The sequence below is a fragment of the Mirounga leonina genome, unplaced genomic scaffold (assembly GCF_011800145.1).
Source record: "Mirounga leonina isolate KUSES-001 unplaced genomic scaffold, KU_Mleo_1.0 Mir_94, whole genome shotgun sequence".
Taxonomy (NCBI): Eukaryota; Metazoa; Chordata; class Mammalia; order Carnivora; family Phocidae; genus Mirounga; species Mirounga leonina.
This window is the reverse complement of record NW_023270855.1, coordinates 1,613,449-1,637,165: the sequence shown is the minus strand read 5'-3', so window position 1 is coordinate 1,637,165 and position 23,717 is coordinate 1,613,449. Positions and strand designations below refer to the sequence as shown.

Genomic DNA, 23,717 nt, shown 5'->3' with positions numbered 1-23,717 from the left:
TGACTGATCATTTGTACCCCTCAGTATGTAGCAAGTCAGTCACAGCAAGTCAGCTGCTGCCCTGGGCTCTGTGAGCTGTTACAGCAAATTATCAAACCTGAGGAGGGGGTCATGGGAATTGATTTGCAGGCAAGTTGGACCTAAGTGTGGGAGACCTGGGGTCCCACTACTTGCAACCAGTGTCTGAAGTGGGTGCAGTCCTGTGGACTGAGCCCTTACCTTGTGGGGTCTGCATGCTGATTCCAGGTCGTGTCAGAGCTGCCTTACATTGTAGGACACCCAGGGGCACCTGGAGGGCTGTCGGTTAAGCGTCTGCCTTTGGCTCAGGCCATGACCTCAGGGGTCCTGGGATCCAGTCCCACGTCCATCTGGGGCTCCCTGCTCCCTGGGGAGTTTGCTTCTCCCTCTCCCTCTGTCCCTCCCCCTTGCTCATGCACTCTCTCAAACAACCTTAAAAAAAAAAATTGTGGGCCACCCAGTGTGTGACTGTAAAGTGAATTGAGTGGCGTGGAGAACCCACACATCTGGTGTCAGAAATGCTCTGTGTAAAGAAAATCTTTCCTTTCAGGCCGCAACTGCAAGGCCCAACTCTTGCCCCAGCTCCTCCCTTCCACCCCTCAAACTTCAGCCAGACTGCTCTTTCCTTGGGGCTGACTCTTTCCCATTCTTCTTCCTAAAGATCTCACCTTTACAAGGGCCACTTCCTCATCCCTCTTGTCCCCCATTCAGTTTCCCAGTACTCGACTGCTTTCTTAGAGATCTCCCCACATTCCTCAGGGCCTTCCCCTTATTGGACTCTCCAGGATATGTGCAAGGAACTGAATAAGGAAATCAAACATATGAGGTTCATCAAACATCTGCAGGACTTTCACAGAAAGGACTCATCCTGGAAGTTTCCAGAAAGGACATTTTGGACAAGAGAGAAGCCGTAGAGACATTTCTGCTTCATCTCAGGTAAGAAACACTAAGAACTGTAGGTGTCCACCCAACCCAAGGGCAGCTGAGCAGAGCTGGGCATTTCCAGGCAGAGGCCAGATGGCGATGCTGTGGAGATGAACAACATGGCTCCGTTTGGAGGCAGGGCCAGATTACCTCCAGTGCCTCCAGGTGTACAAGTCAGTTGTTCGCTGGTTCTCATGGATTCCATAGACGTCACAGAGGCAGCAACTGCCAACTGAATTCCCTAGGCAAAGCCACACCATTTTTGCTTTTTGCACACCCACAAACAAGATAGCTCTTACAGACAAATCTACCTCCAACAAACACCAAAAATGGAAGATGGGAAAGGCCTTCAAGGGGAGTGCTGGAGAGCCTGTGTGATGACATGAAGATATAATTCAGACCAACAGCCACCATTATTTAAATTTTATTAAAAATAAAAACTACAGGAACAAAAACTGAATGTACAACGAGAGGACGGGGAGTGGCTAGTAGGAGAAAACAAAGGAGCACAGCAATGGTGACAACCAGTCCTTGCTAGGCACAACTGGTACCAAGAACAAGCCTCATTCCCATCTCGCGACCACAGCAATCCCTGGCCCTGGGGGTGGGAAGGGCACTGCGCCACATGTGTGCTCTTCTGCCCACATTTTCTCTACTCACAGAAGCCCAGAGAAACCTGCAGGACAGAGTTCAGAAAAACACTACGAACACCTTGAACTTGCTCTTCGGCCAAAGCAGTAGAAGCATCCAGGACCGGAACTCACACCAAGAGGGCAACAAGTTCTCGTAACTCCCTCATATGCTCGGTCATCTAAAACGGACCGCAGTACCCTGAACACAAGGGACTCTGGTCCAAGGAACAAAGTGGAGACCAACCTTCCGTAGGCGGTGGGCTGCCAAGCAGGGGAAAGAGGAACACTGGCAAAGCGAGCCCACCCAAGATGGAACGAGGAGCAGTAAGTGGAGCTGAAGAAAGAAACAGCCTCGTTCCCAGCCCAGCCTGAGCCCAGCAAACGGTGGGGGGAGCTGGATGGTTCAGCCCTGGGACCCGCACGCCCTCTCCGAGTCCCTCAGCAGTTGGGTTTTGTGAGCCTGAGAGTGTGGAGTCAGCCCCATCAGCATCTCAGCGAGCTACTGTGGATGGCCCTGAGCCTCAGAACTGCTGGAGGATCATTTTCCGTTTCAGGTCATGACTGAACCTGTTCATCCTGAAGAGCTCACTGTCATAAAAAGCAGACAGGTTGTGGATGTTGATCTGACGAGCCTGAAAAGAGAAAACGTCAAGTGAGCCACGAAATTGAGCTTCCACTGGTCTGCCGCAGAGCCTCTGCACGGTGCAACATCTAAGGCCCATTCATGGGGGCGGTAAACTGAGTCGGGGTCTGGAGTCGGGACACAGGGCCTGAAAGCTTAGCTCTGCCAGTTGCCTGTGTCTGTCTCCTCTGTGAGACAGGATGGCAGTAACAGGACTCACCATAGTCAAGTGTAACTGCACAGAATGGGGCTCAGCGCATCATGAACACTTCATACATGGCTCCCATCCAAGGCCTGCCCGCTTAATGATGGAGCAAGGACTTCTTGGCCCCACAGACGCCGGACAGCTCCCCAAAGAGCAGCCCGCCTCCCATCTGTGCCCATACCTTGTCCACCAAGTCCTTCTCAGGCACTTCGATAGTGTCCTGCTGGGCCCCAAAGCGGTTGCGCTGGTACGTCACCTGTTCTGCCACTAACTGCTTCAGGATGAAGAGCAGCAGCTCATTGTTGTCACGCCGGAATGAAAGGTAGCGGGCAAAAGTCTGCAGGGAACAGCCACAGTCAAATGACGCCCCTCCTCACCAGGACCCTCAAGGCTACTACAGGATGACCAGTCCCCGCCACGCTCCCGTCACGACCTGCCCGAGCAGCCAGGCAGGATAGCAGAGCCCGGATCCAGAGCCTCGGGATGCCCGCCGTGGCCGCCACACAGCTCCCACACACCTTCCTCATGCTGCGCATGACGCTGAACTTTTGCGTGTCAATGAAGCTCTCCAGCATCACGCGGATGGCCATGCTGACGTCATCCTCGATCACGTAGTCCCGCAGGTGGATGCGCGCGTGGGCCTCTGCCATGCGGATCATGGACTCGATGTGCCGCACTGTGATGGGGATGCTGCCTGTGGCCTGCAGGAAGGACAGTGTCCGGTCTTGTCAGTGCGGCCAGCGGCTCCTACGTGGCCACACGCTCGCAGCCTGCCGCCATCCCGCCGGCACCTTCTCTGCCCCCGGCTCACCGTGGGCAGCCCAGCTGCCCCTGTTTCTGTCATGCGCAAGTCCTGCACACACCCGTGCAACGTAAGTGGGGAAAAAAGCTGTTTGTATAAAAACTAAGTCAAATGCTCTCCAAGGACCTCATGAAGTTGAAAGGTTAAAAACAAAACAAAAAAAACAACAAAAAAAACCAATCAAACCAACAAAAAAAACAAAGAAGCTGCTGTCTGGGTTAGGTGGGTGAGACCTACCAATCTACAAGAATTCTGCAATCCAGGGGCACCTGGGTGGCTCAGTCGGTTGAGCGGCCGACTTTTGATTTCAGCTCAGGTTGTGATCTCAGGGTCATGAGATCGAGCCCTGCGCCAGGGAGCCAGCTTGGGGATTCACTCTCTCCCTCTGCCCCACCCCCTGCTGGCTCAAGCTCTCTATTCCTGAAATACACAAACAAATCTTTAAAAAAAAAAAAAAAAAGTTCTGCATTCCAGCTGCCTTTATATTTCACTCCACTATGAAAGAACTGATGCTTGTTCAGACCACATGTTTGGGTGAGATTCACAAAGTCAGCACAGAAATTAACCAGTGGCCAACACTCAAGGGACCTTGGCCCCATACCCAGAGAGACAAATGCACGCACACTACCTTCCATCTGAAACAAAATGGCTAAGGTATTTACGTATCATTTTTTTTTTTTTTAAAGATTTTATTTATTTATTTGACAGAGAGAGACCCAGCGAGAGAGGGAACACAAGCAGGGGGAGTGGGAGAAGGAGAAGCAGGCTCCCCGCAGAGCAGGGAGCCCGATGCGGGACTCAATCCCAGGACCCTGGGATCATGACCTGAGCTGAAGGCAGTCGCTTAACCAACTGAGCCACCCAGGCGCCCTACGTATCATTTTTTAAAGGCATTCCGGCTCTAGCACTTCTTAATGGACTGCACAGCTAAAGAAGCTTCTGCCGAGCTCCCCTCCCTGCATCCCCCACCCCGCCCCACCCAGCTGTGCCCTGGGCCCTCACCATCGACTCTTTCCTCAGGTCACTGTACATCTTGGCCACCTTGTCCTGGTCCATCTGGTTGAGCTTTGGGTGGACCCTCTCCTTAGCATAGATGATGTACTTCTTCAGGACTTCCTGCGGCAGGGGCTCCACACCGTACGTGTTGGGCATGGCGGGTTCCTGGGTGCCCGTGCTGCCCAGGCCCTCCTCCTTGTTGCTGGGGTGGTGCCTGATATGGCTGCCAACCACAAAACGGGCCAGCATCTCATCCTAAGATAAGAGGGGAGAGGGCAAGTCACAGAGTGAGTCTCATGACCTGGCTTGGAGTAAGCTGGCTCGCTGGAAGAAGTGAAAGCTGCAGGTGCTGGAAAATGACATTCCCGCAACAGTATCATCCGATGCCTACTATGTGCCAGGAAGCTGTGGGTGCTGGGGGTCACCGGTGCACATGACAAAGCTCGAGCTCACCTCTTGGTGAGAGGAGAGCAGACAGACACAGTTTTCAGAATAACCACAGAGAGGACCATGCACAGGACTGAGGGCCTGAGGAGACTCAGCCATACAGCCAACTAGGAAGAGTCTTCCAGGAAGAGCTAAGAGCATGTTGACAGGCCAAGGCCTGGCAGCTGCAAGGGAGGAAAATAGGGTGGTGTGGCCAGAGTGGATGAAGTGAAGGGAGCAAGGAGGAGAGGCAAGAAGAGACAGGCCCAGAGGAGGCCTCTCGGGGCCAGTGGATTCTCTGCTAGTTACAGTGGAAGCTGCCAGCAGGTTAAGAAGAGGCATAATCCACCTTATGTTTTCAGAAGATGGGCTGGCTTCCAACTGGAGGCGGCCTTAACTGGGTGTGGGAGTGGAAGCCAAGAGACCGACAAGACACGGCAGTATTCTGGGTCTGAGCAAGAGAAGCCGGGAGTCGGTTGCAGCAGGGAAGCGCTAAGAAGTGGGTGGGCACAGGTGGTCGGGCCAGAAGGGCCTGGTGGCAGAGACTGGACTCTGCCGGCTGGGCAGCGGACATGGGCCAGTGAAGGAAGAGAAACCAAGGCTGACTCTCAAACACTGCGGTCCAAGTGGCATCCCTGTCTCTGCGCCTGATTCATCACAGGCCCCAAGCCTCACTCAAGGTCCCCGGAACTTACTGCATGAGCCCCGGGACACAGGGTTGTGTACCTGGACTGGGTCCACTGTGTCCCTCACCACACACAGGACATCGAAACGGGAAATGATAGGCTCCGTGAGGTCCACATTTTCTGAGAAGGTGAGCGAGGGGTCATAGCGGCCTCCTGTAACAAAAAGGCACCTCTCCATCAGGGCTCATGCTCCCTCGATCTGCTCTTCTTCTGAGCACAAAGTTCTTGCCAACCTCAAGGTGCTTCAGGGACGGAAGAGAAAGACGACTTCGGAAAAGGAAGGATGCTCAGTACCTGTATCTGCCAGGCATTCTCGACAAGACAAGGAAAAGGGCTTTCCTGGAGCACTTGCCTGAAAGAGCCTTTAGACTAAAAGTCTAATCAACTCCCAGCAGGAAAAATCTAGAATAAGGTGGGTGAGGTGCCTGAGTTCCCTGCCCACAGGCTGACTGGGATCAACAACCAACTCCGCCCGACCTTAGATAACGCACTAGATTTTTCTGTCTTCTGAGGAAAATGTCCAAAACTGGTTCTAAAAACATGGCTTAACAAAAGACCCCAAGACTTGCTTCCATGCAGCCCCAGCAAGAACCGTGGAAGAGAGGAAGGTTTCCTTTTTTTTTTTTAATTTCTTTTTTTTTTTTTAAAGATTTTATTTATTTATTTGAGACAGAGAGGATAAGAGACAGAGAGCATGAGAGGGAGTAGGGTCAGAGGGAGAAGCAGACTCCCCGCCGAGTAGGGAGCCTGATGCGGGACTCGATCCCGGGACTCCAGGATCATGACCTGAGCTAAAGGCAGTCGCTTAACCAACTGAGCCACCCAGGCGCCCGAGAGGAAGGTTTTCTGATGCTCAGTTCCTTCCTCAGACCTCGGGACTGGCTGAGGGATGCTGCAGGCTTCTATTCCCCAAGGCGAGGCCTCTCTGGGTCCGGCCTCCCTGTGGCAGACCCCAGCCCCCGTGGCCGTCGTGCCTGGCGTACCTATGGGGTTGGCTGCGGCAATGATGGTGCAGCGAGCCTGCAGGGAGGTGACGATGCCGGCCTTGGAGATGGAGATGCTCTGCTGCTCCATGGCCTCATGGATGCTGGTTCTGTCCTGGTCATTCATCTGCAGGAGGTTCAAATGTGTGATGCTTGCCCCGACCACTATCCCGTTAACACCTGTTCCCCCACTCAGGGCTAAGCCAACACATCCCGAATCCTATTGCCACGGGGCCCAAGGACCCACCTTGTCAAATTCATCGATGAGACACACTCCTCGGTCAGCCAGAACCAGGGCTCCTGCCTCTAAGGTCCATTCCCTGCTGACGGGGTGCCGCTGGACATATGCCGTGAGGCCCACGGCTGAAGCCCCCTGGCCGGTGGTGAAGATGGCTCGGCTAGACACTTTCTCAATGTATTTGAGGAACTGAGACTTGGCTGTGCCAGGATCTCCACACAAGAGCACGTTGATGTCGCCTCGCACCTTGTGCTTACCCCCTGAAGGAGGCAGGGATGGAGGTGGGGATAAAAGGGAGGGGAGGGGTGCCAGACATAGCCGGATTACCTCTAATTTCTCAGTCTGCTTAAGCCGATGGCAAAGCATATTTTCTAGAAAGGGATGCAAGACCCTAAGACTAGCAATCCCACTTCTGAGAACTGAACCCAGAGAGATGGGGGCACAGGGCCGCTACTATAAAGACGCTCTTAGGAAAGTTAAGAAACTAGAAGCAATGCAGATGTTTTCCACTGAGAAGAACAGCTCTGTACGCTGTGCTATAGGGACCTTGATACACTCGCTTATGGGAATAAATCTGCTCAGTATACACCAGTGCAAAAGGATGCTCCACACATGCTAATGAGCAAGAAGAGGTAAGCTGGGTATTTTACAGTCACTTACACGCAGGTACAAGAAATACTGTGTTTATAAACAGAAATACACGCATGCCATGGAATTGTATTATTGTGTAAGTACACGTGTAAGGCTATGTGAATGGCCACGCAAAGGTCCACTAGTACACACACCACACTGATCAGGAGTGACCCACCAGGAGGGGACTGGATTAGAAACGGTGGTCAGCAGGGACTTCCATCTTTCTGGGACTTCTAACAATTTAAGAAGAGGATGTAAGTCTCTCTACATATTCATGTATTATTTTTATAGTTAAAACCACCCAAGGTACCATAGCCACGGGCTACACTCTCCCTACAATGACCGAGCCACACACGGTCTGGCCATCTGGTAACATGTACTTTTTCCCCAGGCACCCAACCTTTAAATGCAAAGTCCTGCCTTGTCTGGTACCTGCAACGCAGAGCGAAAGGGGGTGGCGCCCAACGCCACTCACCTGGGTTTTTGGGCTCCCCTCCAAACAGAGCCAGCGCCAGGCCTCTCTTGATGTCTTCGTGCCCATAGATGGAAGGAGCAATACTGGCAAAGATCTGCAAGGGAGGGAGAGCCAGTGAGAACGGGCGCATCTGCTCTGAGTCTGGGCTAACCCCCCACATACGGTAGGTCCCCCACTGGCTCGAATCTCAGGGAACAGGGATGTCTCCAGGCCCAGAGTGCCCACACCACGGCTGCCGCAATCCCACCAGGCCCCAGCACCAAGCCCTGCCCTCTGACCTTGGGCGGGGCAATTAGTTGGCTTTTCCTGAGAATCACAGAACTTTAGAGCTTAACAGAATGTCAGTCGGACCCCCTTTTTAGTTAGATTTCAGAAAGGACTACCCAAAGGTCACAGAAAGGAGACAAGACCCAGGCCCGTGAAACAGGGCCATGTGTGGGAAGAGGGTGGGCTTTGACAACACAGATGTAGGAAGACACCTCTCACAGGCTCTGTGGCTGCCTGAGCCTCAGTCTCCTCAAATGGAAGGAAGACAGGTATCATAACCCAATTCAGAGGACTGGGTGGGCCCTAAGTGAGAGGTTTATACAAATTTATGCAAGTGCCTGGCTCCCGGCTATGCTGTGGTAGCCAAATACGATAAATATGGAACATTCAGGAGATGGGCCCACCAGGAAGTCGTCATTTCAACTGGTAAGTCACGGACACATCTATTTGTGAGAGAAAGAGAGAGAAGAGGAAAAGAGAGAATCTCAAAATCTGCATGATTTTTAAAGATGAAACCAGAGACAACAAAGAAATGTCTTGCCAGTAGGAAGCAGCTTCCATCTCCTGCATGCTTTTACTGTTCTCGACCTTCCTGCCATCTGCATGGAGGGACTCCACAGAAGCAGTGCATGCCCCTCCTTCCCCCTTACAGGTTACACCGAGGCGGCTTGTACCGCAGCAGGCCCTGCGGGGGGGGGGGGGGCGCGGGGAAGGGAGCGCCGAAGCAGGAAAGTCAGTGCTGAAAATCTGGAGGGCACCCACTGGATCCAGCTGTCCCGCCTGCCCACCAGCCAGACGGAAGAACTGCTCCCTCGGGGCTCCCTTGAAGCATGAAGGTGGGGGACGTCCCGTTCTTAAGAGCTGGAGTCAGGGTTCAGCAGTTTATCCTGCGGATGGCCACTCTGCACTGCTGCCAGGGGGCGGCAGGACCAGCAGGTCCTTCTGGAAAGACGATGTGCCAATACCACTGGTACTGAGCCGGAAATGCCTCCTGCCATTACTTTATATAGTAAGTCAGGAGTGGAGGTCAGTTTCCACTTGGACACTTTTGCTGGTTCTTTCCTTGGCCCTAACATTTCCTACAAAACCCAGCCCAAGGAGACACAGAACTGCATTAACTGGTGCACAGCGGTCCAAGCCTGATGTCTACAGAGGCTGGCCTCTCTCAATACTATTTCCCACTGAAAGAAAATTCTACTTTCCATGGGGCTATTTGGAGAAATGGCTGATCCTAGGTCTGGGCAGGAAATGTGTAAAAAGAACCTGCAGTGTCTTATGTAAGAAAGAAGAAAGCTATCAGAGACCCGGGGTCACGCCAATAGGACTCAGAACGATGGGCTTCATGCTCGGCAACTAGAGGGACCCGCTGGGCATCACCCCGATGGCCACTGCAATGCTGAAGCCTCGATGTCGTTTAAGTCCGCTCATCTGTGATGACACTCAGCGGTCACCTCAGAGGAGAACCGTTCATTATTTTGAAAACTGGTAAATGAAGGAAAAGGATCAAGCACAATCCTGCTTTTTCTACAGGACCTCTACCTAGGCACAGTCCAATAGTTAATAAAGAGAAGTTTCTCTACGCAGAAGCATTCCAGAAGATAAATGAAGGAGGATTTGGAATTAGAAGACCGTCATTTTGCGACCCCTAATGAATGAGTAGGTTTAGCCAAGGATCGTCAGTGGCTGCTCAGATCACAGAGAGACAAGGAGACGCCAGGTGCTACGGTGGGAACACAAGACCTCTAGCCCATCTCGCCACGGACCCCACCCAAAAAGAAATCAGCCTGGATACTGATTATGCATGTGCATCATTGACAATTCACAGAAAACAGATGGCCCAGGACTATGTTCGACAAAGACCATCTACAACACCCAGAGTATCGAAATCTCAACAGGACAGACGACCCAGATTCTTCCACACAAAGAGAGGGAGAGGGGACCTAAAGACAGAGACTTAAGAGACAGATCAACCAGTCCCAACGTGCGGGCCTTACTTGGACATCAACTCCAAGAGACTTTTAAAAAAAGAAAAAGGATAATCAGGGAAATGCAGACACCAAGGAAATACGTGCTACCACGGAACCGCGAACCCATTTTTAAAGTGTGGCCCCGGTGCTGTGGCTCGGTGCAGTAGGGAGGGCCTGTTACAGATCCACGGCTGCAGGTCAAACACTGTGTGGGGAACTGGTTGCAGTCATTGAGGGGACTGGGCGTGAGTACAGAGGACACACGGGTGGCCCAACTCCAGCTGCGGGTGGAGCCCGGGGGAAGGACATGCGGGGTTCATTGTACCCACTCCATGTATATGTCTGCAAGTTTCTGTAATAAGACTTCAATATTCAGACCAGGACTTATACTTGGGTGGCCACAGAACTCACCATAACCACGTACCGCCCCAACACACATATGTCCTCCCGAGCTGCAGTAACTTAGGGAGAGGGAGCAGAGAGCAGTCCCTGGCATGCAGACTCAGACCAGACCGTGTGAACAGGGATCCTGGCTCTGCCGTTAGCCGCTATGCCACATGGCAGCTTACTTAACCTGGGCCTCCATTTATTCACCAATAACACGGGCACCTGTAACACCTCCATTATAGGATTGTTACTGTTATTACTATCTGGAAATTACCTATACAACGTCAAGCAGATGCTTAGGGCTCGGTATGCAGGACTCTTCCATTGCACCCTCACCTGTGCTGGGACTGTCAGGAGAGACAGTCCACCATGGATGTCTCATCTTCCTGGATGTCTTGTGGGTGTGCAAGGCTGCCCGTCCCTGACCTCTCTTTACCCAGACTGTTTCTCAGGGCTGTTCCCGTGGCAGGCACCCTGCAAGGATGAGGTAATGTCTCCCTCCAGGACCAAGAGTAGCAGGCCCCCTTCTCGCCTGTTATGCACAGCTGCCCAGGCTCAGCTCCCCTTCTGCAAAGCACCTGCTGCATCCAGATGGGCCTCCCTACAGACTAGAAGGCAGGGAAGCAACCACGCTAAGGCTAACGCTGCTGTCGCTGACCCAGCTGGTCTGAGAGAGTAATGGGCAAATGTACTGGCTAGGAAGAAAGGAAGAATCAGGGATGCCTGGGTGGCTCAGTCAGTTAAGTGTCTGCCTTCGGCTCAAGTCATGATCCCAGGGTCTTGGGATCGGGCCCCATGTCGGGCTCCCTGCTCCGTGGGAGTCCACTTCTCCCTTTCCCTCTGTCCCCCCACCCTCTGCTCATGCGCACTCTCTCCGTCTCAAATAAATAAAATCTTAAAAAAAAAAAAAAAAAAAGGTAAACTCAAACCCAGACCTGCTAAGGAATGACACATTTGCCAAGAAGTATTCCATTTAACCCTCATAATGATCCTGGTTCCCCCACATCAAAAAGGAGGAAACAAACCAAGGCTCTGGTCAAACTGTCTGTTCCTAAATGAGAGAGGCAAGACCTGACCCCAGATTCCTCTGAATCTGAAGCTCATGCTCTTAATTCTCAATACACACTGCCCTATCCCCTGCCCCCGCCCCCACCCCGCTCAGAACAGCCCTGACATGAAGTGCGGCCAAGTTCCCACCCACACAGCTACTGTGAGCACAAGACAATGCACAGGAAATGTCTAACGTGCCCTAAAGCTATTTTTATCCTCCTACAGACCTTTATGCTTTCAACATCCATTGTCCCAGGCGGCACGCCCATCCAGTTTTTGTACAACTAGTTTAAATTTTGACGTGCAAAACAGCTAGCTGCTGAGCACGCAGCAGCGCACCATTCACACGAGCACATCCACGTAATCCTTGTAACAACTCTCCCATGGCACGGTGCTACCTACGTCAGCTCATCCGTATAGAGGCGAGCAACTCATCTGATCACACCAATGATTAGGCCAAAAGCCAAACCTAAGGAGTCTGATTCTCCTATTAGTTCTTTAAAATCTAAGTGTTAGACACGGCACTTATCCCTTGACTATTTCTACCTGTCAGCGCCCAGGGCTCACAAAACCAAATGGGCCGGAAGGCAAGCTGAGTTCATCAGGCTGCAGAGGACAGAGCAGGGGGTGGCTGGGACAGACAGCAGGGAGCGTGCCCCACTGGCAAGGGCAACTGCCCCTTACTTAGCTCTCTCCATCAGTCATCACTGGACAGAAACAAAGACCTAGCACTGACGGATGCTTGGACGGCCAAAAACCGGGGTTTCCAGATTTTTATGTGCAATCTCAATTCCTAAAGGATAACCAATTCAAAAAGAAAAGCAAACAAAAAAGAAATGGAAACACAGAACCACCTACCAACCAACCAACCAAAACCCCTCAGCAGGCTGCATGTGGTCCACAGACCACCAAATTGCAAACCTCTGGCTTAAATAGTTCAAATGAGCCCCATCATGACAAGCCTGTCATCCTTTCAGTTTGTCCCCAAAACTGCCGAGTGTGGTTTCTGTCTTTGTCCAAGTTCTTGGTAAAAATATCCACCCTGACAGTGGGCTAAAGCGGTCAGTACAGATCAACAGTCCCTCGTATCACCCAGCCCTCCTTCCCCGACGGGACTCAGAAAGGTGTCCTACAGAGATGTCATCGTCTCTAGAAGGATCCCCTCTAGATCCTTCTAAAAGACCTCTGTTTAGAAGTCATCATCTCCAACCCTGAGGGGATCACGGTGTAAGCGTGCAGGTGTAACTGACCTTGAGCAGTCACTACCATGATGCTGGGGACACGTCTGCCTGGCAAAGTCAGCTGTGTGGACAAAGAGGCAGACAAGACAGCAGCTATCACCACACCAAAGTGTGGCAGAACCTTCTATGTTAGGGCCACTAGGGGCAGTTCTGGAAGTCCGGGGCACAAGGCATACACAGGGACTGGCCTGTCCAAAGCCTGAAGTCAAGCACATCCTGCCTCCCACGCTCTATCTGCTGCCACTCCCGTCTCCTCAACAGAGCAGAAGAGCAGTGGCTGAGAACTGCAGCAGAGGGGAAGAGGGCACTAGCGAACCGTTCTAGAAGCACACTGCTCCTTCGGCAGCTCGGGCACACAAGCACACAGCTGATGCGGGCCAGGTTAGCGGCGAGGGCCGGGTCGCCAGCCCTGGACAGACTGGCTCAAATACTAGTGAAGAGTCTGAAAACATGTCCATCGTGTTAGTGCTAATCTTCCTCTGGGAAGAGTAGGCAGCAAAGAATCATGGGTTGTGGCTTTCTTCCCATGTTACTGATTAAGTGAAAAGATCCTGTGTTTTTGTTTTCTTTCTTATTATCGGGGATCCTGATTAACTATGAGTCCCAGGAAGCAAAGGACTGTGTCTGACTTCCCACCACGATCCTCGAACACGGCCTACAATGTATTCAAGGACTGGGTATGTTGGCAGAATGAAGTTCTTGTCCTCCCGAGGCTGGGGAAACCCCTGCCTCTCCTGGTGGAACCCCAAATCTCGGTGGCCCAAGTGAAGGTAATGGAGGTGAGTGCGTCAGATGTGGCCCTGCCCTCAAGGGAAGGATGCCATTTGCTCAGTAAGCCAAATGGAGCCTGCACTGATTGACCCGAACTGAGAGTCTGGCTCTTAAATCCCTAGCTCTCCAACCTTCAGCAAAAATGTCTACAGTTAAAAAAAAAAAACCAAAACCCTAAAACCCTCTTGGGATAGCATTCTTCCCAGAGAAATTGGTGTTGGGTCCTCCCCTGGTCTGACACCAGGGGATATACCCTCACAAGATGAGTTATTCCTACTGCTCCACCTGTTTCAGCTTTGAGCCTGGGCTCGACTCGATTAATCCACTGACTCCTCATCACAGCTGGGCCCATCCTGTCGAGGGGTGGGTCCCCGAAGACAGCATTCCAGCTCCTCCCCCAGAGCGCAGCCCCCTCTTCCCCCCAGATCAAGGCAAGTTGATCGAGCCAATGCTGGGAAGGGAAAGAATTAAGAAACGGAGCCCAGACCCCAAGACCTGGGAATCAGGACCATGGTTCTGGGGCCTCCTCTGGAAGCATGACAATCCCGCCTGGACTTCCACCTGCCTTCTCCCCGATCTGCTGGTCCTTGGAGAGGCTGGTGATCATCTTCACGTCTTCGTCCGTCAGTTCCCCCACAGCGACCTTGTTGTCCTTCTTGGCTACGTGGTTGGCTAGGATGACGGTGGCGAAGACAGGGAAGCCATTGGCCGTGTTGAGGGAGCCGTCATAGTTGTTGTGGTAGATGCCAGTCAGCTCCTAGGAGAGGGGACACAACCCAGAGAGCCGGGCCGGGGTTAGACTCAGGGCCAGGGTCCTCCCCCCGCTGCCTCCACCGTCCGATCTCTCCTCCTCAACTCCTCCCTGCCAGACAGCGAGATGAGTAACCCGGAAGACCAAAGCAAAACTTCTACCCCCCACATTCCAATCGGCCAGTCCTTTACAAGGAGGAAAGGCTCCTCCCAGTGACCTCAGCCTACCCTCCCGCTGTCAGTAACCCTCTCTGCATCTGTGGTTGCAGATGCTCACGCTCAGATGCTCACGCTGATGTCCTTAGCAACTTGGCTCCCTGGCCTGCTTCTGGGCCACTTACTATCTCATCTCCTGGCTTACAGCTGTCCACCAGATCGGCGAGGAGGATAGCATCTTTGGAGCGAGGCAGCCGGCCGGCCGCCACTTTGCCGGGACTCTCCTGAATTCGGATGCGCTGGTAGTTCTGATAAATGGTCTGCGTGGGACAAACAGAGGTCACAGGGGCCTGTCTCTGCATGGCCGACTTCGCGCTCCTCCAAGCACAGACTTATTATGTCACCTGAACCTGGCCACAGCCCCATGAGTAAGGAAAACACATAGGCTTCCTTTATCTCCATCAGCTGATTAGAAAATGGACAGCCGAAGCAGAAAATGAGACTGCTGTGACCAACACATGGATGGTCCCCACTCCTGCCACTACCCCTGTGGATGCCTCCTTACTGCAAGACAGTCAAGCACCTGCTTGTAGCCAAGCCCTGGTGCATATGGACACCACAGCCATGCTGTCTAAGTTCAAACCCTAGCTCCATGGCTTAAGCTGTGTGATCCTGGGCAAGTGATGTCCCCTCTCTACGCCTTCTCTGCGGAATGGGGATGCTAAGGCTCTGAGTGCAACTTCACAGTGAGGGTTAAATCATGTCATACAGGGGGGCGCCTGGGTGGCTCAGTTGTTAAGCGTGTGCCTTCGGCTCAGGTCATGATCCCAGGGCCCTGGAATCGAGCCCTACATCGGGCTCCCTGCTCCGCAGGAAGCCTGCTTCGCCCTCTCCCACTCCCCCTGCTCGTGCTCCCTCTCTCGCTGGGTCTCTCTCTGTCAAAATAAAATAAAATAAAATCTTTAAAAAAAAAAAAGCAGTTGCTCTGGATCCTGAGTTCTAATCCTTTGGGCCTCTTTCTAGCTGGGTGACTTTGGGGTCAATAATATCACCTGCCTCAAAAGGTGTGATGAAAACTGAATTATACATCACCTACCCACTAGGTACCTTGCAAGTATTCCAGAAACTTCAGCTGTAATTATTTCTTACGTAGAAGCAGAGCCTGAAACCCTGCTCCAATGTAAGAGCCTTCTCAAGGAGCTTCCGGGAAAGCGGACTCTTAAGGAGGATGAGCTAAACAGGCAGGGGAAGACTCTGGGCAAAGGCATGGGCTCACCCTCCCCAAGGGAAGGTGCACCTGAGCTTTTGAGCAGGTCTGTTTTCGGCTGTGGGCTGCCACAAGCAGAAACTCTCAGATGCTTTCTGGTAAGGACGTCCCAGCTAGGGCACTTCTCAGAGGTGCAGAGTGCTGAGAGCTCAGCCACTGGCATTCACGGCAGCAAGGCGGTAAACGGGGCATCCCCTGAGGGTATTGCGATGACCCCGGCTCTACAGATGAAATCATTCAAATACAAAGGCAAACAGCCCAGAAGCTTTCAGCAGGGCCTCCTGAATCCAGCACAGCAATGTCTAAGCTAGTTATAATCCAGAGGCCCCTAACGAGAGGCCCACAGAGAGGAAGGTATAAGAAATGCCAAGGGGAAGCCCCATGGGAGTGAGGGATGGGAAAGCAGGTGCCTTACTAAGGAGACAGCTGAACAAGGAATGAGCCCAGTTTTACCAGAACTTCCTTTTTTTTTTTTTTTTTTTTTAAGAAAAACCATCAACTTTGACATATTAAACAAAATGCCCTGGTTTTAAAATATTGGCTTGAATTCTTGAAAAACACCCCATGGGCCAAACTAAACAGGCTGGCCAGACATATCTGGTTCACCTCAGGGCATGGCCAGTGCACAAGTCCATCTTATTTCTGGGGGCTGCCACGCTCATCTAAGTGCCTTAGAGGTGGGGCAGGCCCGGTGTAGACAGGAAGAGCAGCCACCAGCAGGCACGAACTCTCACCTCTTCCATGTTAACTTCAAAGGGGCCAGCTGACTGGCACTCAGGGCAGGAGCCCGGCTTCACCTCCTGGTTCTGGGACTGACAGAAGGGCCCCAGCACGAAGTTACACTTGTTGCAGTTGTACTTGACCATGCTGAGCTGGGGCAGGACGCCCGTGCAGCTGGTCACCACCCCGCTGGTGCGGATCAGCTGGTTCAGGTGCAGCTGCCTGCAGGGACAAGAGGGCCTATCAGAGGCCTGGAGACCGATGACTGACCCATGCCCTCCAGAGGTCAGCGCTCTAAGTGAGGTGGATCCAGAAAACTTGGATCCCACCAGATCCACACCATTGCACCTGGTCCAAGCCAGAGTGCCAGGCGGGGAGGGCGATCCTTGGCCACAGCCAGCCCGCCCAGAAACCCATGGCTCTGTTGGAGCTCCCCTGAACGAAGCTGAGCCACAGGGTGCTGAGCCTCAGGCTCACCCTGCCCTTGGCTCACCTCAGCGAGCGCAGCTCTTCTACAAGAGGCAGGTGGGAGATGCGCACATGGATGTGGCTGGCGATGCGGTCGTACTTCGGGTACATGGCCAGCACGACCTCCAGCGCAGCCTCGTCGAAGATCTGCAGCAGCTCTGCCGGCGCCTCTGGCAGGAAGTAGGCCAAGACGTGCTCCCGGGCCGCCAGGTCCTCATAGTTCACCACCAGGCTCTCGCGGTTCTCTGGAGGCGGGAAGAAAGACTAAGCACAGAGCTCAGCCGGGGACACGGTAGGCAATTTCCCTCTCCCTGTGCAAGGAGAAAGGCCTGCCCCCCACCCCCCATCCTTGACTTGGAGCTGAAAACCCCAGCCCTGACTTCTAAACCTGCCCTGCTTTAGCTGTGTGACTCAGGCAAGTGACACATCTTAAGCCTCAATTTCCCAATCTAAAATGTGGACATCACACGACGTATGAAATCACATTAAGTGAAACGATATGTGCAGGAGGACTGCAAACTCAAAATGCCTAAAAGGACCAGGAAGGAAACCTGTGAATAAACTGCATCAAATACAAGACAAAAGGGAGTGGTGTGTACAGCAGTGGACCAAGATCCACATGCCTCCTTTTAATTCCTGTCCACAGAAATGTGCTATTTTCTGACTAAAGTAGTAATCCAGACTTCTACATTAAATCTGCCACCTTTTAAGCACGTCAGACACTTTTGTGGTTCAGCTGTCCAGCAGAGCGTCCTAGTGCAGACACGCAATACTTTTTGTATCTGCCTGATGACGGACATCTCAGGCTTCAGGTGCTAGCTCCTGTCCAGCAACAGGCAAGTGGCTCAGTATTCCCTGCACTTCATACTTCTATTAAACATGCTGTTAAAGGCCCAAGTGAATGACGCCCTACGGGAGAATTCTGCAAGGCAGACTGTGGTGAGCAGAGAGGCAGCAGGGACACCTTGAAGCCACACCTTTACACATGTCGCTGATGCGCTCCTTGAAGACGTTGTGGCCATGGCCATCCACATGGGTGCGCAGGAAGTTCTTAAAGCGGTGGTGGATCTCCAGGCGTGGGCCCGCCATGCTCACCCACTCACGCACGGAGTGGCCCTTAAGGTCCTCCAGGTTCTCGATGCTCTCAATCATGTCTTCGTCCTCCTCGCCATCCTCTGTGGCCCGCTCTACCTGGCGGCGTTTCCGGGAGGGGCGCTCCTCATCCTCCTCATCGCTGTCTGGGGGCCAAAAGGGTACCCTCAAGTGAAATTTTCCTACCACCTTCCACCTGCCTTCCCCAGAACTCCTTTTCCAGCCCCCCGAGGCTCTGGAAGCTAGGACCAGCCTTGCACCCTTGGAGGTGCAGACATTTGAGCCTACCGTACAGTAGCCCGCGACGCATGCGGCCCAGGCCCCGGCCGGCCTCTCGGTCACGCTGCCGCATGGCCCGTTCTGCTGCTTCCCTTTGACTGGCTGTCAGCTCCTCGACGTCCTCATCGTCCAGGGCCAGACCCTCAGCCTCGTAGACATCCAGTTCTGGGATGGCACGATAGTCCCTGAGGGAGCCCCAAAACAGACCCCGTTAGTATCAAAAACAAAACAAAAGCGGGCCTAGGAACTGGGCCTACTCCAGCCTGGGCAGGCCAGAAGAGTCCCCAGGCAAGAAATACAAAGGCTCCAAAAGGATCTCCAACAGAGACAAAGTGTGGTCTGTGCATACAATGGAATATCATTCAGTCTCCAAAAGGAAGAAAGTCTGACTGTGCTACAGTGTGGGTGAATCTTGAGGACAATGGGCTCAGTGAACTAAACCAATCACAAAGGACAAATACGATAGGATTCAGTTTGGGGAGGTGAAAAAGTTCTGGAGATTGGTTGCACAACAACGAGAGTGTACTTAATGCCCTTGAACTGGACACTTAAAGATGATTAAGATGGTAAATTCTGTGTTATGTGTATCTACCACAATAAAAAACAGAGGGAGGGGACCTCCAGACAGCTCTGAGCATCCAAAAAGAAACAAATTTGAAGAACCAGAAAACCTTCAGGCAGAAAGGCCCTTCAGACAGCCAGCCCCAGCTCCCCAACAGGACAGAAATTCTCCCTGCACCTTCCCCTCCCAGACAATGCCACGTCAAACCCCTTGAAGTACTGGGAAGGACTTCTATTGACATCAGCCAAACCAGCTTCTCAGAAATGCCTGCCCACTGGCTCAACCCTCTCAGCTACTCCAACACCTCCAAGGACCTGTTTTCCACAATGTCACCTGTCAGGTATCTGAAGGGGAATGCTGTCTGGACAAAGAACCCACTGAGAGCAAGGACGGCTTTCCTCCCTGCAATTCTGGGAGGCAGACATCATTACTCCATCTGAAAGATGAGGAAACAGGATTATGGGGATGATAGGGCTTTTGCCAAGAGCCACTCAGCAGAGCTGGGTGTCAAAACACAGACCAACCACAACCTTCAGGCTTGTTCTCTGATACCACACTACCTCCCCAAGACGATCCTCTGGAATTCTCCCTTTTTTCAGAGTAAATGGTGATTGGGGGGGACCTGCTATCTTTTCTTTCTTTTTTTGAATAAACTCAGAGTAAGTAATCCCATGTTGCTGATGCCAGAAACAGATCCCAGAGGAGCCAGGTAAATGTGTGGGCTGACCCATTTCTGAATTCTTAAATGTTCTCAGTTAAAACGTATTTGTCTGACTCGTTGAGAAAATGTTAAGTCATACGAGATGTCCTCTGTCCTCAGTGAAATTCTAATTGGTCCATAAAAAATTAATAAATTGGGTTTTACCAAAATTAACAACTTCTGTGCCTCAAAAGACACCATTAAAAAGGGAGGGGGGGCCTGGGTGGCCCAGTTGGTTAAGCATCTGTCTTCACCTTAGGTCATGATCCCGGGGTCCTAGGGGATCGAGCCCCACGTTGGGCTCCTTGATTGGTGGGGAGTCTGCTTCTCCCTCTGTCTGTGCTGCTCCCCCACCTCGTGCTCTCTCTCTCTTGCTTGCTTTCTCTCTCAAATAAATAGAATCTTAAAAAAAATAAATTTTCAAAATAGCGAGACTGAGAAGAAAATATTTGCAAATCACGTATCTGATAAGGGACCTGTACCCAGAATAAATTTTAAAACCTCTTACAACTCGATAATATTAAAAAAAAAAAAATCAAACAATCCAATCATAAAATGGGCAAAAGATCTGAACAGACATTTCTCCAAAGATATACAAATAGCCAACAAGCACATAAACAGATGTTCCACATCATTAACCACCAGAGAAATACAGATCAAACCCCCATGAGGGGGCACCTGGGTGGCTCAGTTGGTTAAGCGACTGCCTTCGGCTCAGGTCATGGTCCTGGAGTCCCGGGATCGAGTCCCGCATCAGGCTCCCTGCTCGGCGGGGACCCTGCTTCTCCCTCTGACCCTCCCCCCTCTCATGTGCTCTCTGTCTCTCTCATTCTCTCTGTCTCAAATAAATAAATAATAAAAAAAAAACAACCCCATGAGACATCACCTCACACCCACTGGGATGGCTATCACCGAAAACCAGAAAATAACAGGTGTCTGCAAGAACCACAGGAACTAGAACCCTCATACACCACTCGTGGGAATGTAAAATGGTGGAGCTCTTCTGGAAAAAGGTCTAGCGGTTCCTCAGAAGATGAACCACAGAGTTAAACATACGAGCCAGCGATGCCATCCCTAGATATATGCTGAAGAGAATTCAAAACGTGTGTTCACGTAAAAACTTCAGAGCTGGCTGATTTGTCCAAAGGCTCCCAGTTCCTTCCATAGTGTAGCACATACGGCGCATCTGCTCTCATCATCTGGGGTGATGGGACTTAAAGCAAAGATCCGAAAGGTCCGGGGAGCCCTTGCAAGTCCCTCCGGTGGCTCACCCCATGGACTGTGGGATGGCCTGGACACCATGTTTGGAACCCCTGAGTCAGGGTAAAAGAAGGCCCCAAAGGAGAATCTTCATAAGGCTCTGGGCATTCAAACAATTCTACTACTAGCATATCTACCAAATCCTGGTTGTAAATACGGGGTAGAGCAGCAGGAGAAATCTAACCCTGCTCCCTTGCAGAGCCTACTCCATTACCTTACCATTAAATCTCATAACCTTTAATACATGTTTCTATTTTTATTATTAAGTGTGAAAATATCTAACTCAGGGCCAGGTACAGATCAGGTGTAATAAATATTTTCTGAACTGCATCGAAATCTTAATTAATCAGGTGCCCCCTCTGCCCCCCCACCCCGGTTTCTTTGAAGTTGCAGAAAAACACTCAGCTGCCTGCTTCCTGTTCTTCCAAGTCATCCTTGGCATCCCTGATGTGGTCCACCACGGGAGAGACTCCTTGCATCCCCTGAGGTGCGCATCTTAGAGAGCTGAGGCTTACCCAGGCCTTAGGGCCCAGTCTATGATACAGCAAGTTACTTGGGCCTATGTTGTGATTCCTTGTACTTGTCTGTTCCCCCTAGATCCTGCATAAGGTGCACTCATGGGCAAGGATACTGATTCCTCTGCTTCCCCTGTACCCAAAGCAAGGTCACTGGATACACAATGGGCTCTCTGCAAAACTATCTGCTGAGTACCCCGCTTTGAATGAAAATACCTCTCCATGCCATCTCCGATAAGCTCCTCTCCATCTTCTTCCTCTTCATCCAGGGGTCCCTCTGTACCTAGAAGCCCCTCAGACTCATCCTCAAAGGGGGGAAGATCACGGCCAGGGCTGGAGGTCAGGGCATCCGTGCGACGGGAGCTTCGCCCAGGGCTGGAGGTGAGAGGATCACTTCGCAGCCGCCGGGCTGGGCTGGATGCCACGGTGAAGGACTCAGATGATTCCTGCAGGAGAGGACCGAGAAGGTGAGGGCTGACTTAGCATCCTAAAGGGGGTCCTCTCCACCTGTGACCCTGTTCCCCCCCACTCCACTCCAAACCCCTCTAGCCTCAAGACTTTGCATCTCATGTTCCCTCTGCCTGGAATGCTCTCCTGTGAGCTCTCTGAGCCAATGGCTTCTCAACACACAGGAACGAGCTCAAATATCACATCCTCAAATACTCCAGGCACTGACATTTCCCTGTGTTTTCTCCATGACAAGTCACTAAGGATACCTCATTCGTTTATGGACCCGTTTCTCTACTCTTCCCACATTCCTCTCCTGTGAGCATGGCTTCCCACCCACAATATGCAAGACACTGAGGCAGGAGACAGAACATGAGAGTGACCAAAACATAGCGATCTGGAATTTACAGATTGGTGGAGAGAACAGACAATAAATAAGACAAAGAGACAAAAAAACACTACAATAATATGTGCACGAAGATGCGGGGCCTTATCTGTCTTGTGTACTCCCGGCGCCAGGCATAGAGAGGGCGCCCCACAAGCAGGTGCGGAGTAAAGTAAATGATGGTGGTCGGGTAGGCCACTAAGCTCGGGTTAGGGAATTCGAGCTCCCAGCTTGGTGCGGGAGGAGGCATCCCCAGGGGGACTGGGGCGGCGTGGGGCCCGCTGGCTTTGCAGACCCCGCAAGGAAGGAGTAAAGGGGAGAAATCAGCTCCAAACCAGAGCCCGGGGACCCAACCCCATCTGGAGGCCCGATCCGGCCGCGGCGGAGCGGGGCGAGGGCCTGAGGACTCGAAGTGCGCGGCCCCTCGCCCCAGGTCCCCGAGCGCGCCCGCACCGCCCGCGCCCCCGGCCCACGCTGACATGCTGGCTCGCCGGGACCACCCGCCCGCGCCCCACGCCCGCGCCTCCCTCCCGCACGGCAGACGCGCAGGCCGCCGGGGAACACCCGCGCCCTCACCGCCATCACAGCTCCACACTCCCCGCCGCCACTCCAGCAACTAGTTTTCGCGCGAAAACCGGCTCACGTGACCCTCCCGAGCCCGGGAAGCGTCTGAAGGAACACTGCGTCATGACGTAGGCCCCATCTGCGTGTCCGGGGGGCGGGCCAAAGAAGGAGGCCACGCCCACGCCTCTGAGGCGCCCCGCCCGCCGGCCTGGCGAGCACCCGGGCGCAGGGCGGCTTTGACCTCCAGCAAAGGGGTGGGAGCTGGAGCTGCGGGTGGGGACAGTGGGGACCAGCCCCACCTGCCGCCTGCGTGACCTCGCTCGCCCTGTGGCTGTTTTACAGATGAGGCAACTGAGGACTGTTTTCTGAGGTCTCGTGAGCAGAAGTTCTCTTTCAACTACTCCCAAAGCTCTCAGGTTGAATACTTAGAGCACCCAGACAGCTCCAGGATTGTAGAAGGCCACAATTTGATGTTTTAGTAGGAGTTATTTTCACCGAGGAAAGCAAAGATGCGGAGGCGTTCAAGATAGAAAGAACGTCATTTGTAAAGATGTAGAGGGCATGGCACAACGGGGATCTCTAAGCAATTCTGTAGTTTTGGTTAAACAGCTTGTGATGCCCAGGAAGGGGGAATCCCTCAGGCTGCTCCTGGGTGGTGGTGGATTGAACCAAGCTGGAGGCTGTTGCTGCTGTTCTTTCTCCAATTATACAAGCACCTCAGGCTAGGGCAGGTCCCTTGGTGAGCAGGGCAGGACTGGAGGTCGGTCAGCCCTCAGTAGTTTTTTTTTTTTTTTTAAAGATTTTATTTATTTATTCATGAGAGACAGAGAGAGAGAGAGGCAGAAGGAGAAGCAGGCTCCCAAAGAGCAGGGAGCCCGATGTGGACCCGATCCCAGGACCCTGGGATCATGACCTGAGCCGAAGGCAGACGCTTAACCATCTGAGCCACCCAGGCGCCCAGATCTCAGTAGTTTTGTGCAGCAAACAAGCATCTCTGGATGGAACCCCGTGTAGGTGTAGGAGGGATCATGAGGACTGGAAATCTCCAAGAGACATTTAGGAGGTAGAATCTACTGGCGTTGGGTATTGAGGACAGCAGAAGGGAAGCACCCAGGAAGACACCGGGATTCTGGCTTGGGAGACTAGGTGGATGATGGCACCACCTCTGAGATGGGGAGTGCAGGAGGGAAAGAGGAGAAGTTTGTTTCCGGCTGTGTTGAACGTGGGCC

The 23,717-nt window shown here is 52.6% G+C and overlaps 1 protein-coding gene across 1 annotated transcript; it reads right to left on the bottom strand.

The window, feature by feature from the left end:
* Window positions 1–1,350: 1,350 nt before the first annotated feature.
* On the bottom strand, window positions 1,351–22,606 carry MCM2 (minichromosome maintenance complex component 2). The gene is made up of 16 exons (XM_034996939.1): window positions 22,501–22,606; window positions 21,309–21,538; window positions 18,065–18,240; window positions 17,662–17,922; window positions 16,710–16,929; window positions 16,231–16,438; window positions 14,415–14,549; window positions 13,889–14,080; window positions 7,641–7,734; window positions 6,542–6,792; window positions 6,295–6,421; window positions 5,352–5,464; window positions 4,206–4,454; window positions 2,920–3,102; window positions 2,583–2,738; window positions 1,351–2,206 (listed from the first exon to the last, which is right to left on the bottom strand). Exons 1-16 carry the CDS (start codon window positions 22,504–22,506, stop codon window positions 2,096–2,098), a joined length of 2,712 nt encoding a protein of 903 aa, XP_034852830.1. The 5' UTR covers window positions 22,507–22,606; the 3' UTR covers window positions 1,351–2,095.
* Window positions 22,607–23,717: the final 1,111 nt, after the last annotated feature.